The sequence below is a fragment of the Podarcis pityusensis genome, assembly GCF_964106645.2.
Source record: "Podarcis pityusensis genome assembly, chromosome: 1".
Taxonomy (NCBI): Eukaryota; Metazoa; Chordata; class Lepidosauria; order Squamata; family Lacertidae; genus Podarcis; species Podarcis pityusensis.
Genome location: NC_138028.1, coordinates 90849513 through 90867385, shown reverse-complemented (window position 1 = coordinate 90867385; position 17873 = coordinate 90849513). Strand labels below are relative to the sequence as shown.

At 44.1% G+C, this 17873-nt stretch overlaps 1 protein-coding gene and 1 long non-coding RNA gene across 4 annotated transcripts in view; one reads left to right on the top strand and one right to left on the bottom strand.

Moving 5' to 3' along the window:
- Positions 1-17873, bottom strand: part of MRAS (muscle RAS oncogene homolog) — a 43555-nt gene that overhangs the window by 5262 nt on the left and 20420 nt on the right. For 2 of the 3 annotated variants that reach the window (XM_081009240.1, XM_081009241.1), the window contains exons 2-5: positions 12889-13099; positions 5845-5998; positions 4612-4711; positions 3234-3313 (exon numbers count right to left, since the gene is read on the bottom strand). In XM_081009240.1, coding sequence (XP_080865366.1) covers positions 3234-3313; positions 4612-4711; positions 5845-5998; positions 12889-13081 — 527 coding nt within the window. In that variant the 5' untranslated portion in view covers positions 13082-13099. The remainder of the gene's footprint in view (positions 1-3233; positions 3314-4611; positions 4712-5844; positions 5999-12888; positions 13100-17873) is intronic. The other variant, XM_081009242.1, reaches the window with a different exon arrangement.
- LOC308479416 lies at positions 6013-10705 on the top strand. The gene is made up of 3 exons (XR_013987667.1): positions 6013-7712; positions 7946-8469; positions 8857-10705. It is a non-coding gene; the product is annotated as an uncharacterized lncRNA (long non-coding RNA).

Here is a 17873-nt window from a genome sequence, read left to right as displayed (position 1 = left end):
TTCATGATGGCAGCAGAGTTCAAAGGAATAAGGTTAGCAGGTACCATCGTTGTATAAGGGTTAAGTGGTAGGGATTCTACCTGTAAAAATACAAAGGTGGAATGGTAAAACAGGAAGGCTTTCAGTTCTGTATCAGACACAGAAACAGACACATAATTTTGGCAAAATGGGGCAGAACTGTCACAGGTATTTTCATGCAAGGGGATCAAAAGCGATGCTTGCTTCAGGTATGGTTTACTATATGAATGTAAATCTGGCACTGCCACTCACAAGTTAGGAATGGATGAATCTGTCCATTTCGGTCTCTCTTGGTTTACCATTATTCCAGTTTTAAATTCAATCTTAATTTCTTCAGCAGTTTGCCATTTTTTTCAAAGATCCTCATGAAAATGCATCATGGATCCATTCTCTACCAGATCAACTTCAACAGCAGAGATGCCCTGTAACAGGAGTTGGCAAACTAAGGCCCGAGAACCGGATCAGGCCCAATTGCCTTCAGGATCCGGCTTGCGGACTGTCCGTGGGGATTCTGTTTGGGCTGCGCCATTTCCCCCACTGCACCATTTCCCCCCTCCCTCTCACACACCACGGTGGTGCCTCCTCCCTCCCTCCTCCTGGCTTCTCCCTGCCCTGCCTAGAGGAGGAAGGGAGCTGGGTTGAGCTGGCTGGGCGCCATTTTAAGCAGCCCCTCTCCGGAGCCAGCCCTTTCACGCCGCTCATCTTCCCGCCGCCACCCTGGTGCTCCTGTGGGCAGTCCAGTGCTCTCCCCGCTGGCTGCACGGTGATCTGGCCTCCGCTGCCGGCAGGAAAGCTCCGGACTGTGGGAAGGCCTCTGGAGACCTTCCCGCAGTCCAGAACTCACTCCGCTGCTGCTGCGGCTGCTGCAATTCGGCCTCCGCTGCTGGCGGGAGGGCCCCCATCCCACCCTCAAAGTGCGGAAGAGGTGCCGGCAGCAGGAGGCCCAGCAAGCCACAATGCAGCCCCAAACCCAGGCGAGGACCCCCCATCCAAACAATGACTATCATCAGTGCAGGTAAGAAAAAACCAATAATTTTAATTTTTATCATCTACAATACTGCCTGGCCTACCTGGTGCTCTTGCATGGAATATATCCTTTTAAAATGCATCTGTGGGTTATTTGGGGGGCCTGCCTGGTGTGCATAGTAATTCGTTCATTCTCCCCCCCCAAAAAATAGTCCAGCCCCCCACAAGGTCTTAGGGACAGTGGACTGCTGAAAAAGTTTGCTGACCCCTAGAAGGCAATTAGCAAATGGAAAACCAGAGCAACCAGATGCTTCGCCATCCTTATGATGAAGATTCTTTGGGCAGAACCAGATGTTGCCCAATTTGCCACAGTGTCGTGCGGGCGCCTGTCCTTGACGCAAGATTTAAATGACGGGGGCTGCACCAGCTCAGCTCTGAGGGAGTCTTCTCAGTGCCAGCTTTACTAATGAGGAAAATGGTTTGAAAACAACATGGCACAATTCCAGCTTGCATCTGTCCTCCCAAAGCGACTTCTCACCACCACCCACTCCCTATTTCTGCTGCCAAAGGAGATGATCTAGGATGAGTGGGTAGTGGCACCTGCTTTCCTGAGAAACAGGCATAAATCAGCAAAAGATATGACTGCAAGGAAGAAGGAAGCGCCACGTATTCCTCCTTTCTCTGCACTGCTTGGGAAAATGGCCATGATAATGGTAGCGTTTCTGCAGGCCTATATCCTCAGCTCAGTTGAGGCAGGGGGAGGAGAGAGGCATCACACAACATGTTTTCCAACTCTCTTGTACATGAAATCTTGTAAAACTGACCATTTCCATGGAAGCACATTTTCCAGGTGGAGTTATTTTTCAGCAGATTCATAGACATGCCAGTTCAGAGGTGTCACTGAGTTCAGCGGGCTTATACCCAGGTAAGCATTATAGTATTGCAGCTTTAGTAGGCAGGTTGTGTAGAAATTCAGCAAACAAACCCCCTTGAAGAAAATCTGCAGCCGAACTGGAAATATAATCCCAGTTTAGACAGGAGAGATTGATGGTTCATCCATTCCACCACAGTGGGTTCTCAACTTGAACTGGCAGTGCTTTTTCCACTCAATGGGCGAGTAAAACAACTCGGCAGCTAAATAAATGGACAAAGACATCCAGTGCTTTTGGACTTTGGCCAAAATAAGATATAGAGGAAAACCAGACACTGTAATACAAGTAAGAGTAATGAAAACTTCCAAGCTAAGTGGCAGAGTTGAGAGGAGAAGCACATTAAGCCCATATTTTAGACTTTTGTTTACATAAAAGCCAACTGGACTTTTCCTAATTTTGCATGTGGCAGAATATGGGTTCACGTTACATTGGGCCACTGTTGCACATGAGATTCAATGGTTTAAAGCAGGTATTTCCAGTTCTGAGGAGTCTCTTCTATTCCAGAGAACCTTCTCTGGGGCTGTACTACCAAGCTGGTTTCTCGTTCCCCCAGCTAAGCACCCACACCCAGTCCAACAGCTTTCAGGCTAGATTGGAGCTAAGCACCTCTCGTCTTAGAAATGGACAATTACCCTGAGCTAGTGGTTCTAAGAAGGGTTCTGAGAAAACCTGGAGCTTATTTGAAACTTCTCTAGGGTTTCAGCATAAGAGAGTCCTCTTCCTTGAAAGGCACCTTGCCCACCATTACTGATCAGGGTGCAGCTGTAGAAGAATGTTCCAGGAGCACAGTAAGTTTGATTGGAGGCTTAAGACGATTGGATGATACCCAATGAACACTGAGCATGGATCTTAGGACCTGCCCCCAAATTACCTAGCAGGTAATTTCCCCCCCTCCCCCCAGTTTTCAAAAAGAAGAAAGTTTGAAAGTCACCGCCGTAGACCATCTCAGAAGGCATTAACCTTCAAGGATCAGGTGATACAATGGCCTGAGCTGGAAGGGGCATGTTGAGCTTAGATGACATCATGTCATCAGAACTCAAGGCTGACCAAGCTCACAAGGGCCATTTGAGTTGATCATGTGGACCACCTGTGATAGAGAGATCAAATGGTTCCACAGCTGATCTGGGATAAGTATTGTGCTACCAAGATGGTCATTTGTGTGCTGAAATATATATATGTAAACAGTGCATTATATTAAAACTGGCATTTAGCAGTGAGATATGAACTAGCTCTTGCTTCTAGCAGGTGGATGATAGATTCATTAAACCCTTGCAAACCATGTCAGTATTTGGCCAACTCAACAGGCTGATGGCTCACCTGATTACTCGAACAAGATCATGGAAGGCTTTGTCAACATTCAATGGGGGATCCTTTGCACTGGTTTCTATATATGGAATCTGGAAAATAAAGGCCCAGTAACTCTTAAAAATGTATATTATTGGGGAAATGGTTTTATGTAATGATTCACGAGAAAGAAAACATTTGATTGGACAGTAGGGATTCCATTATAACAAAGAAGGAAGGTGGCTTGCACCGAATATAGAGTTTCATTTTTATTTCCCCAATCTGCCTGAAGACAGTTTGAATAACTAGAAGCTCAGAAAGATTAAAGAGCTGTTCACAGATAGAGCTTGTCACACTAATACTTGATAATGCGGACAAGAAGAGGGTGGGTTACATGTTCCAGGGTTTCTTCTGCTACATGTTGTACACTATTCCATGGCAGAAAATAACTTGATAAAGGTGCTCTCTAGTGGCATAGTTGCACTATAACCTTGCATCAGTTTTATACCAGTTTAACTGACATAGTCTCATGTAAAGAAACTTGGGAATGGGTAGTTTGGAGAGAGCTTTGCCGCCCCTCTCAAAATTACAGTTCCCAGAGTTTCCTGGGGAGAAGGAATGGCTGTCTGCAAAATATATATGTACTTACAAGGAGATCCATATTATTATTATTACTACTTCATTTTTAAACCACACTTCATTCTGTAACATCCCAGTGTGGGTCACAACATAATCAAATAAAATACAGTAGCACATAGCAGAACAGAAGACCATGGAAAAGGGATATTCAAAAGCATTCATACGAAATATAGAAATTTGCTGCTGATGTAGCCCTAGCAATGATAGTATATTTTTAGAATACATACAATGCCTTTATAGTACAGTGGTATCTCTGGTTATGAACTTAATTTGTTCCGGAGGTCCGTTCTTAACCTGAAACCGTTCTTAACCTGAGGTACCACTTTAGCTAATGGGGCCTCCCACTGCTGTCGAGCTGCTGGCATGTGATTTCTGTTCTCATCCTGAGGTAAAGTTCTTAACCTGAGGTACTACTTCCAGGTTAGCAGAGTCTGTAACCTGAAGTGTTTGTAACCTGAGGAGTTTGTAACCCGAGGTACCACTGTACCTTATTTTTTTAAAGCCATCTTGTGGAAATTTTTGGTGAAGGCACCACAGAAATTTCTGAAATAAATATATTCATATATTCTAGAAAAGACATATACTTGGTGGGTTAGGTGTACAAATGGGCACATGTGCATGCAAACAGACAACCTAGTCATACAAAATATAGTGGTTTTTTTGCTGATGGAAGAACAGACCTAGCATCCTATGTACTTCCAATAGGCCATAGGCTCTTACAGGTCATTGAACGGTCAAAGAAAACATCATGGAAAGAAACCAAAATACTTACATTGTGCTTTGCTGCCATCTCCTTTCCTTGCTCCCGGGTGATTTTTCGCAAATGCATTAAGTCTACTTTGTTGGCCACCAGGATCATTGGAAAAGATTCCCTGGAAGAAGCGAATAAAGAGAGAACATCAGTACAAAAACTCCCTGCTTCTTGGGTGTCACATTATTTCTAGTATCTGAAGAAGACAGAAACCACGAACCAAAGCACTTGCTGCTTAATTGAAGAACAGAGCTTGATCAAATCATGAATGAATGCCGTAGTGATCTACCAAGGCTTTTCTTATCTTTTGCTTGTGCATTAAATAGCAAATGTTAATAGCAAATGTACTTGCAGTGGACACCTAAAACCAGTCTAGAAATCTGAGCTTTGGCCTGGTTCACACATGCAAGGACACTGCTTAATTTCTCTTCTTGGTCATTGTCAGCAACTAGGAGCTGAATGTATGGACTGACTACTCGGTTATAAATGTTATTTATTGATGATGTTTATATACTGCTTAACTATTCAAATTTCTAAGCGGTACACATAAAAACAATCCACAGAAAATAGGACAACGTCAGTGGACTGGATGCTGGGAGGGCAATTTACATTCAAGGAGGAAATAGTTTCCATTCTTCCTCCCTGCACTTGCAGTCACCTGTAACCCCCCAAAAGCTTATCTGGAGGGTGAGTAGGCACTCCTGAACAATGTGGGATGAGGCATGTGCCTGCTGGGAGACTGGGGAATTTGGATTCGAAGGCAACTTCAGGGAACTCACTGAAGGGAACATTTCTCTCCCTTGCTCCCTCCAGCATCTCTGTCACATCCCCAAATGTACTTGTGTTCAATGTAACATGTAAACAAGCATACTTTACACACAGGCTGGCAGCATAAAACTGAGGATGTCACTTTCAAAGATTTTATAACTGGGTATGACATCTTATTGTTACAAGAGACCCGGGCTAGAGAGAATCTGGTTTTGAATGGCCACATCAGAAACACCAATGCTGTTCATTAAAAAATCTCCATAGGGCAGCATGCAGATATTTTAAATATAACTAATGGGTTAAAGGATGGGTCATAAAAATATAAAGTCATAAAAAATGTAGGAGATAAGGATGCAAATCAATTCAATGTCCACTCAGTCAAGAGCCAAACAAAAAAGTTCAGTCTCTCGAGGGAGGGCTCTGGCATTTTTACTCCTCAAAAGAATCCATGGGAGTTCAGAGTACTTGCAGCTCAAATGCACTCACCTGTCTTTGACTCGGAGAATGAGCTGGTGGAACCTGTCCACATGCTCGAAGCTGGCTTTATCTGTGACTGAGTAGACTATGAGGAATCCATCCCCCGTCCTCATGTACTGCTCCCTCATTGCGCTGAATTCTTCTTGGCCTGCCGTGTCCAGAACTAGGAATGGCAAGGGAATAGAGAAAGTAGAAGATGGTCAGTTGGCCTGCACCCAAATTGTGTGTCCGTCCTGACTCTCCTGCCCTAAACATATCTGCTTGAGAGCTAAGCCTCCTTTGTACACGTTGCCAGGTCTATGCTGGAGGAAGGTGGGGCTGTGCATAGCTAACCCTGCCCCACTTCCAGCCCTACCTACATCTGCACACTGACCAAGAAAGGTAAAAAGAGTTTAAGGGTGCATGCATGTAGGTGCTCCTTATGGCTATGCCCAGCTCAACATTTGGATGTTGGGAGGGTGCAGCCAGGGCAGCGGGGTACAGCACTCCCCTACATGTGTTCAGTGCATGTGTGAAGTCACACGCAAAGAGGGTGGCAGATGTGCTTAGGATGACAGCTGAAGTCTCCCAGATTATTAGTTTTAGCATTGATGAACACCCCATTGTAACCCAAGAACTAGACTGAAAGGGGGATTGAGCCTTGCAACAGTAAGATTCCCCTCTGACAATCTTCTTCTCCCTTTGCATTGCGGATGTACAGCCGTATCTTGGAAGTTGAACGGAATCCGTTCCAGAAATCCGTTCTACTTCCAAAACATTTGAAAACCAAATCACAGCTTCTGATTGGCTGCGGGAAGCTCCTGCAGCCAATCAGAAGCTGCAGAAGCCCCACCAGACATTTGGGTTCCCAAAGAACGTTTGCAAACCGAAACAATCACTTCTGGGTTTGCGGCGTTCGGAAGCCAAAACGTCCGAGTTCCAGGGCGTTCGACCACCAAGATACGACTGTATATATTAAAACTCAAACCCCAGCATTTGAGGACCAAGCTAGACAGGGCATTTTGTCACATCGTATCTTGTGTAACTGCATTTTGTTAAACACATAGGCAGCAAAGGAGTCCCTGGACCATGGAATAATCCATAGAGACCAAGCCCAGGGCAGCTTCACATGGTACACTTTTGGCAGATGCACTAGTATATTTCTGAAAAATAAACTATGCTCAAGCACCTGTAGTGAAGAGCAGAGCAGAGGCCACTTCTATCTACCTCCATCCCGGCAACCAACAGAGGTTTGGCTCTTTCATGTTCTTATAGAAGTATTTAGCTACTCACTGTTAGAAACAGGATACTGGTCTAGAGAACCCAACGGGCCTGTGGTGGTTGTTGCTTTTTAAAACATCAGTCCCACTGTATGCTTGGTGTACGCTTGGTGAAATAAATGTTGCTGTTACAATTATAACGTCTTTGTATTCTTTAACCTGCCCCTTCTGAAACATTAGCTTCTCTCCTTGGCTAGGAGGAGGGAAGGCGAACCCTGCTCCATATATTTGCAGTCTGCGTGGGTCCAATTCTGAGGCACCCTTTGGGGGGGGGGGAATGGTTGAGAACATTCTTTCCTTCTTATAAAAGTTATTTTCCATAACTCTTTGTTGCCAGACGGAGAAAGGCATGACCTCAAGGCTACTCCTGAATGACTGTTCTAAAGCCATTAAGCAAAAGCAAACCAAAAGCCCAGGAAGAAAAAAAAGAGAAGGAATTATGCTATAATTGCTTTCTTTTAATATCGTGCCCTTGTTTCTCCGGCAGACCTTGTGAGTGGATTTAAGTGCCGAGGGATGGCACGTGGTACAGTCTTCTCATGGAACAATGACAATCTCTGAATGCATACAAGTGGAGTTGTTTGAAACTGCCTCATGTCAAGCTAGCGGGTTACAGTGGTACCTCGGGTTACATACGCTTCAGGTTACATACGCTTCAGGTTACAGACTCCGCTAACCCAGAAATAGTGCTTCAGGTTAAGAACTTTGCTTCAGGATGAGAACAGAAATTGCGCAGTGGCAGCGGCAGGCCCCATTAGCTAAAGTGGTGCTTCAGGTTCAGAACAGTTTCAGGTTAAGTACAGACCTCCGGAACGAATTAAGTACTTAACCTGAGGTACCACTGTACTTAGAAAACTAGCACACCAGAGAAGGCACCAAGCTTGGCCTTTATCCTGAAATGCTTTGCATATGCAGGGAGATTTTGACATGGAAGCACTTGACCTGCCCCCTGAAGCTTCAAATGGAACAGTTAGAATCATATTACTGCAGAGCTAGCAGGGACTGTGAGGGTCATCTAGTCCAACCCCCTGCATTGCAGGAATCTCAACACTTAAGGGTGTACCACATTTTCTCCTTAATATCTAAAGTAAGGTTACCAGACGTCCCCGTTTCCTGGGGACGGTCCCCGGATTTACGAACCAGTCCCCATACAAAATCCATTGAAGTTGAAAAGTGTCCCCAGATTCACTGAAAAAGATCTGGTAACCTTAAAGAGGTTCTTATGCCTCAGAGCATGTACAGAATGCATTTCCCCCCACCACAAACTATAGAGCCACAGCCAGCCTCTATATATTTGGGATTAGGGAGCACAGAGGCTCCAGGTCAAAGACTGTGGCCTCCAGGCAAGTTTACACCTCTGTTTTTCAAAGTCACCGTATTTTTCGCTCTATAAGACGCACCCGACCAAAAAATATTCTGAATCAAATGTTGTTGAAGAGGAAGGAGGAGGGATGATCAGGCTAAGGCATCATAACAAGAGGTTCTGCGCAGCTCTCCCTCTTGCTGTGCTGGGTTCAGCAGAGCAGTGCAAAGCCTCTTCAGCAAAGCGGGAGGAGGAATGCTCCCACTTCGCTGAAGAGGCTTTGCGCAGCTATCACTGAAGCCAGAACAGCAAGAGGGATTGCTGGGCAGCTCTCCCTCTTACTGTTCTGGCTTCAGCGATAGCTGCGCAGCCTGCATTCGCTCCATAAGACACACACACATTCCCTCTTACTTTTTAGGAGGGAAAAAGTGCGTCTTATGGAGTGAAAAATATGGAAAGCCCTCTGCTCACTAGATATACAGTTCAACATGTTATGCTAAGGTGATTGTTCTGTCAGTGCAAGCATTTCTGCTTGACAGACAGAATGACCTCCCTTCTCCTCCCACTGTACACTGTTCTGGGAGTTTTCCCAATTCTCCCAATAGGATTTGGGGAGGATGAGGGGAAGAGCGGGAAAAGTCCTGATGCGCTAGCAGAACTCATTGTGCTTGCTTCTGCCAGGACAACTACTTAGTTGAATCTGGTCCACTGTATCCACTGCTTGGTGAAATGTAAAGGCAGATTCAGGCCCCTAGATCTTAGCTCCCCCCCCCCATTAAAAATTAAAAAAGCAATATGTAAGGTATACACTTACACTATCTATTTAGAGCCCCTCAGATATGATTTTTATTGTGCATTGTTGTGCATTGTGATGATTTGTGCTCGTGATGGTATTGGGGTGGTTATATATGTTCTTGCTTTCAATACTTTCTGTGGCTACAAAATTTCAAAGTGGAAGTACTGTTCCATTTCTAATTAGTGTATATCCCATAATATCCTCCTGAAATCCTGAAATTTTTTTTGTACCACAAATGTCTTGGTTTACTTTTCGTCCCTCAAGACACCAATAATGACACAGCGTTGGGGAAGCATCTTAGAACAAATAATAGAGCAAAATGATCTGTGGCCGGTCCAGTGTAAATCCATCACTAATGCACTTTTGTTGTGTCAAAGACATGTTATGGAATACGCTCACACACAAAAAACCAATATGGAAGGCTTTGCATTTCTGTATCATAAAATATCAGAGTAGCATACAACACTTCTGAATCGCTGCTATGCTAATTTGTGATCTGTTGCTCTGATTCTGCATTTGCCATGATGTGATGGCATACCACATGATACGAGAAATCCTTAGAAGATTTACAACCAGTGAGGGTGGTGTGAAACAGCCAACGCTTTTTCCCCTTCAAAGAAAGAGAGAAAGGGATCTAATTTTGGGGAGAGGGGAGGGATTGATTCTAATACAAAAAAAGCAAACATCAGGATTCAAAACTATCCCTCTCCTCTGTAAGGGAAGAAATAATTTCACTTCTGATGAAGCATGGATTTGGAGTGCTAAGAAGAGATGGCAGAACTAGGAACCTGTTCACTGACCTTGGTGCAAAAAGGGCCTGAAGAATAGAGGCAAAAACCCTAACTGTTTAGCTTATTTAGATTTTAAAACAAAACAAGATTTTAAAACAAAACAAGAAACCCAGGCACCAGCTCCTCAGTGACAGCGACTATGCAAGCATGAATGCTTTCAGAATGATCGCCGGCCCTTCAACCTTCTGGTTAGATTATTCCCAAGCTGTTTTTTATGATCTTTGCAGAAGCGAGGCAGACAAACCAGCGTGATCTTGGTGTGAAGCAAGAGCACATCTGGAGGTGGGCCAAGACAAACACAGCAAGAAACGCTGACAGAACTTATGGGAAGAATTTAGGCAACCAGCTTACACGTACTTGTTTAGGGGAAGGCTAAATTGACCCAAGTGGAATTCACTTCTGAGCCAACAGAAGCATACATACTTGTGCAGTTAGTACCAGAGCATAAATGCATAAGATTGTAATTCTAAATATCCTGGATGACTATGGTGTTGTGGGCATAGCGCCTTGTCTTAACCAGATTTGCTCACGTCTCAGGGATTTTGATGGAATTTGTTTCCAATCAAGTAGGCTTACAATGCCAGCCAGAAATCAAAACTGTGAAGGTACCTCCCAAGCATCCTTTAAAACAAAATAAAATCCGCACCTCTTCTTTCCCATTTTTTTTACCTGCTCTGGTTCGCCAGAAGCGGCTTAGTCATGCTGGCCACATGACCCGAAAGCTGTACGCCGGCTCCCTTGGCCAATAAAGCGAGATGAGTGCCGCAACCCCAGAGTCGGTCACAACTGGACCTAATGGTCAGGGGTCCCTTTACCTTTACCTTACCAAGGTACACTTACACTTGGTTTGAAGGAGGGATGCAAGTACAGGCTGCAACTTTAGACTTGCACAGTTGAAGTTGATAAAATGGATTTGTCACCCTGGTGCAACAAATCCTACCCTGCAGCCCCCCCTTTTTTAAAAAAGAAAAAAACCCCAAAACTTTTTGCAGTTAGGAAAGTGAAAAGTGTGGAACAAATGAAGGATTAATGGGAAGACATATAAAACACCTTGCAAGCAAGTCAGGATGAATGCTGATTGTCATCTAACATCCTTGCACACAAATCACAATGAATGCTCAATAAAGATTGGCTGGAGCCTAACTTCTGTTTAAGCTTTGTGCAAGCAAATCAGGATGGAGGCTCAATGAACAGGTTGCCTGCGGGGGGCTGGTGCTCAGGTTCTTGTGAGCCAATATGCTCAGGAGACTTCTGTTCGCCTGCCTTGTTAAAGCATTTTTCTTTGGCTTCAGATTTGGAGCACCAGCACCAGACTGGCCTCCAGCAAATTAAATAATAATAATAATAATAATAATAATACTCTGTAAGCATCAGATTCAGCAGCAAATAGAAGATGTTGGGTGGTTGCAGCAGCAGTGGGAGAAAACAGGAGTCTAAAACAAGTTGTTTGATCCAAACTGTTCAAAACAAAGGTGGAATTAATTTAGTGTAGCAAGATTAATTCTTGGATTCCAGCCGTGTGTGCATAAACATTGCATGTATACAAATGCACCGAGTTTGTGAGCAACTGGACAAGCAGCCCCAGGAGAGAAATGATGAAAATAGCTACGTGCAGAGAAAGTGGTAGTGGTTATCAAAAAACATCCCTTGCATAATAATTCACAAGTTTATGAATAGCGCCTGCCTTGGTTACCTTTATTTTCCTACATTGTTCTCTTGTAAAAGTAAAAGTTCAAGAGGGGGTCAGATTTCTTTTCAGACCCGTAAGAGTTGCTTTTCAAGTGCACATGTCATCTGAAGCAAAAACAGCAAAGACAACAACAATGCAAAATGTGAATCTGTAGCTGAGTCGATTTCAGGAATGGCTTCAGTTTGTGTAAATTTGGGGACACTTTGAAGGGCTGGTGCAGTGGATTAATAAAGAGGGTGTTTGAGGAGACGTGGGTTCAAATCTTCACTTCACAAAGCTCATGGAGTAACCTAGATCAAGCCACATTCTCTCTTTCTCTCTTCGCCTCACCTGTTCCGTAGCATAGTTGTGAGAATTGAATCCCATATATGCCCCTCTCAGGTCCTTGAAGAAAAACCAGGAACTCAGCATGGCAAACAAATAAATACCATCAATCTCACCTTCATACCACTGCTCAGTCTGGGAGCCAGTACTGAGAGAAATACAGTACAATGCTAATGTACTGAAATACGCTCCTGGAACAACAGGTAGGAGAGAACTTCTGAGTTTCTTTATTTGAACTAGGGGAGGGTGTAGCACAGAAGTTTCATTGCTTCCAGCCAGGCCTAGTAGCCATTGATAGCCTTCTCCTCCATGAATTTGTCCAATCCTTATTTAAAGTCATCAAAGTTGGTGGCCACCACTGCACCTTGTGGCAGTGAGTTCCACAGTTTAACTACACATTATACTTGCCTCTAGCAAAATCTACTTCTATCCAAGTGTTTCATTCTTTTTGTGTGTGTTCTTGGCTTGACTTCTGTCTGGTGCCTTTTTGTCTGTTGTATTGTTTTCTCTCTCTCTCAGTGGTTTTTATATTTTCTCTGTAGCACGCTGCCTAGCAAGATAAACATATTTTTGAATACCAGGGCAAAACACTCCATTAAAGACCCAAATGCCTGTGTGTTCTGGCCATGATCTCCCAAACCAAAACTTCAGTGATTTAAATCATTATCATTAAAATAACTTTCATTTGGAGAAGAAATGCCAAGGCAGGTTGATAAATATACTCTGCATGGAATAAAGGGCAAATCGGAATAGCTCCACTTGATTCTTGCATCTCATTTATCTACACTGAGATATAACATATGCAATCAATAAGATATATGGAATTTATGCACACACAAAAGTTGAGCAGCATCAGATGAAAGCCCATCAATTCAAAATAGGTGGCTCACCATCTAGAATGGCCCACTGCCCATCTATCTCCGTATGCTTCAGGTAAGAGTCTTCAATAGTTGGATCATAGTCTGGCACAAAGATCTTCTGGAAAAACTGAATGGTGAGGGCACTCTTCCCCACACCCCCATCTCCGACCACCACCAACTTGTACGTGGGAAGGTTTTCACTTGGAACAGCACTTGTAGCCATGGTACCGATAGGTTAGAACTGGAAAAGAGAGAGAATTCTTGTGTCACAACAAAACAGCATGCAAGCTTTCGAGTTCTCCAAAACTCTTCGACAAGAAGATGGTAAACAAAGAAATTTGTGGGGTGGGTATTGAAAAAAGGTAGCTGGTAGTAAAGCTATGGACCTGGTTCTCATAAGCGCCTAATACGAAACACAGAAGGAGGTAGCAGTCATGCAGATGAGCAGGTACTATGAAGGAATCAAGGAAGCCATATGTCTCCCTAAGGATGGCATAAAAGTCAGAGATGAGGAAATGGCCATTACATGTTTCTCCTTCCCAAAAGGCCATGGTGCAACTCACTCCCACCTATCATCCTACAAAGCCTCATTTATATGTTTGCTACCTCCTCCCATGTTATGTCTTAAGACTCTGGCAAGATGCTCTTCAGGTCTGAGTAGGTACATGTTGTAGTAACCTGCCTGATAAAGCACTGGTGTTAATAGGGTTGTATTGTATCATCCAGTCCCAGTTAGTGATCTCATAGCCTTATTCTAGGCCAGGAGTAGCCCATGTGGTTCTCCCCAGAAGTTCTTTGACCACAACTCCCATAATCCCTGGCCACCGGACATGTCGACTTCACCTGATGGGAGTTGTAGTCCAAGGACATCTGGAAGACACCAGGTTAGCCGCTTCCATTCTAGGCTAACTGATGTTTCCAGATCCTTTTCAAAGCAGCATCATGTGCTGTTGTAATCCACCTTGGAGGTACCAGGACTTGGATACACAACTGAAGCCAGGAAAGGCCATAGTTGGCACCCCATCCTAGGTTGCTAAGAGAGTTCTCCATTCCAGAGAGACCACATGTGTCTCATTGTCATCTGCAAACTACAAACCTGATCCTTATAAGGGAAGTATAACCCCACAATCTCCTTCAGAACAGCTGGAACCCCACTCACTCGGGGCAGGATGAACCTCCCACAAAGATCTCTGTCTTCTCTGACTTGGACTTCAGCTTACTTGCCTTCACCCATTACCACACCCAGGATTTAGCACTACCCCTAAATTTTCAGTGTCTAATCCAGGTTTGGATTAGCTTGGCTTCATTTGCAAGACAAGCCTGATTCAAGGTCTGTAAGTGGGGGAGACAGGAGACAAAAGATGGCGGGAGACCTCAGTTCTTCTTTTCCCTTCTGGTCAAAGTCAATACATAGTCCATGCCTTTTAGAAGAGAGCATGAAGCTCAGAACCAAAACATCTCATCTTGCTGAAAAAAGAAATAAAAAGTTATCTGGGGGGGAAAAGCCTTTCTGAGTATGTATAAACTCCTCGGCTGAGAAACTGCTCATGACAATGATTTACAGTATCCATGGTAACCTGTGTGACGTTGAAATTGCCTAATCCTGTTATGAAACCTGTAAAGGGGGGGGGGCACTTAGATACAACAACAGCAGCTGGAGCTGCCTCGGTGTTCCTCCTTCTCTCTTCCAGATGGTTCTCTCAAAATCTGTAGCTTTCATATTTAGAAGCAGCTACAGGACACTATTGATGTTTAATTGTGGCCATGAAGCTGATAATAAAAAGAGAGGGAAACGTCCAGTGTTACAGACTAGGCACTAAATCCCTGAACAGTGCAACAGTGGTGGGTCTGCACATGGCTTTCCTTAGGGACATGGAGCTCACCCAGTACACCCAGTCATTGCGAACCTGTATCTCCCAACCTGCTCTCTGTCCCAGCCCAACTGCACAGGAGATGGAAATGATAAATTATCACCAGTGAGCCATTTAGAGCAACCTTGTTTGTTCATGACACGTGTCCCCAGATGTACTAAGCCTCTGAACATCGGGGTTAAACCAATCAGGAGAAGCCATCACCTTCCTGCCCCTGTTTCGGAATTGTCAGGGTCCCTGGGGCTGGTCTCCTTCCTAAATCAGACCTACGTTCGTCTAGTCCGCAATTCTGTAGTATCCAGCGTATTCTGGTTGGTTCTCACATACCAACCATTGCCCATTTCCCTAGCTCAAGGCAGCTTTGCTTGGAGCCCTAGGAAATCTTGTTGTTCCAGCTCAGGTTGGGAGCTTATACAGGAGCAGGTAGCTCCAGAGGAGATCAGGAGAACTCAGAGATGGAAGTAAACCTGGTGAGGGTCAGTCATGACTTGAGGCCTAGATGGCTGAACAGGTGTCTCTCCCCATAACAGCCTACCCCTTATAGCTGGTATGGCAGAGGGAGGCCTTTCTTGTTATCACACCATTGAGGGAGATTCGCCTGGTGGTGACACAGGGTAGGGTCTTCTCTGTGGTGGTGCCCCATTGTGGATTGTTCTCCTGGAAGCAGTTCTGGTGCCAGAGCTTACAGCATATTGGCACCAGGAAAAGACCTGCCTGTTTGCCTGGGCATTTATGGGACATAAGCTGCACCTGGGAGCTGTAAGGAGGATTTTTATTAGTTGCTGGGCTGAAACCTGCCCTCCAGTTTATCAAAAGATTTATTTCAGTTCAAATGTGGCTTCTGTTTTTTGGTCTCATTCTAATGGTACTTTAGAATTCACTGGGTATGAGGTTTTTTTTATTATGCCTTGTTGCACGGTGGCCAAAGGTGGGGTGCGCATGCTCTCCACTTGAGTTTTTTTTTTTTTTGTACTTCAGCAGCCTTCTTGATCTCAAAAATCACCATGGGAGGAGTTACCGGTACTTTGTGGCATCTTCTCCTGAGCTTTAATGGAAGTGTGGAAAGCCATGGAGGATGGCTACCAAACGCCTAAGATTGGTGCACTCACTAATACTGTTTAACGGAAGTCTTTCCTTTTGCATTTTACGTACCCAACAAAATGTTCCACGTGCATTTCTTTAAAAGTAAAAAACCCAACAACTTCAACTTAAAACAACCAACAAAAAGCTGTCAGGTGTACCATCCAGCTGAGGTCTTCAGGGAAGGTGAGCACTTAAGAATGCTGCAGAGTACAGACCCCTGGAGAGATAATTTGCAGAACAATACAACACTCACAGACCTCCCTCAGCCACCTTGAAAGTAGGGTCAGCTCAACACAGCTCTGCATCCCATCCATGAGAATGTCACTGGCATTTTCTCTCCACCCTTTGAGAATTTTCAGATTAAATCTTTTTTTTTTTCATTAACAGATGGGAAATTTTTTTTTATTATTATTAAAAAAGGACAATTTTTTGACACACCGCTAGTTTTTATGAATGAATGTTAGTGGATTTTTTTTTTTAAATGTTCTTAATTGTTTAGAATGGATTTTTTTTTAAATTGCATTGAAACTCTCCCTGGGATCATACAACAAAAGTCAGGCTAAACTATACATTTAATAAATAAATAACAACAAATAATGGAGAGGGGCAAGCTTCCTCGAAAGACGGAGCTTGCTCTCTCTCTCATTGTCAATCTGCCCTTGTAATGTGCATCTGCAGCAGACTGGTGGGCAAAGGGGAGGCCAAGTGATAGACTATCAATATTGGTTTTTGCTTCCCTGGATGTTTCAGCCTTATTAATGAAGGGTTTCAGACCCAGGGATGAATGCTGGAGTGAATGAGAAAGCTGTTCATTAGACCTAGAGGCACAGTCTCCATCTAGTTCTATAGTTATTGCCAGCAGCTCAACACATGTCTAGGATACAGCAATCAGTGGAACTACAGGGATGGTATCAGGGATAAACGGGAAATAAGAAAATGGGCACTTTAGAGTTGCCTTTCAGAATAAGAATGGACAATGACACCCATCTGTTAACTAAGTATGTGTCCTACATGCACCCCAGAACTTGCTGTGTAATCCATAGCGGTTTCAAGGTAAGTACATAAAGGGACCCACAGTGGACAGATCTATGTGGAAAATGTACCTGAAGGACAAAAGGTTTGAAAACCATTGCTAAGTACAGTGGAAAACTTTGTTCAGGCTGCATTTAAATGAACCAACCAAATTCAAATGTCTTAGACTAATACATTGGTGGAATGCAACAATCCTTTGGATTCCTCTGAATTTTGAGATGCAGATCTTGGCTCAAAGAGGTGGCAAAGTGCATAAAAACACATATTTTAGGATTACATCTGTTTCAAATTGTGTACATCAAGAGAAAAAATATGTTTTTAAGATTGTGAGGAATATATATTTAACTGTAAGTTTTCACTTTTTTTAAAAAGTAACCACAAATTACTGCAAAAATGGGACAGAATGGACATGTGAACATGTGTAAAACTGACATGGTCTGTTCGTCCCTAACTATGGCTTGAATGAGGGACGTGGGTGGCACTGTGGGTTAAACCACAGAGCCTAAGACTTGCCGATCAGAAGGTTGGCAGTTCGAATCCCCGCGATGGGGTGAGCTCCCGTTGCTCGGTCCCTGCTCCTGCCCACCTAGCAGTTCAAAAGCACGTCAAAGTGCAAGTAGATAAATAGGTACTGCTCAGGCAGGAAGGTAAACGGCATTTCCGTGCGCTGCTCTGGTTCACCAGAAGCGGCTTAGTCATACTGGCCACATGACCCGGAAGCTGTACGCCGGCTCCCTCGGCCAATAAAGCGAGATGAGCGCGCAACCCCAGAGTCGGTCACGACTGGACCTAATGGTCAGGGTTCCCTTTACCTATGGCTTGAATTACTATTCAAGTTCGGCTGGTTTATTTTTTAAAAAAAACCTATGGCTTATATTCAAAGCATTGCCAAGTCCCCCATTCCATTAGTGCAAGAATTTACACATGTGCGCCCAAACGTCCCCCCTCTCCTCTCCCTAAATCTGTTCTTTTGTTTTCCCCAAAGCCCTGGGTGCATATGAGGGAAAGGGTGGGGGTGGGGGAGAACTC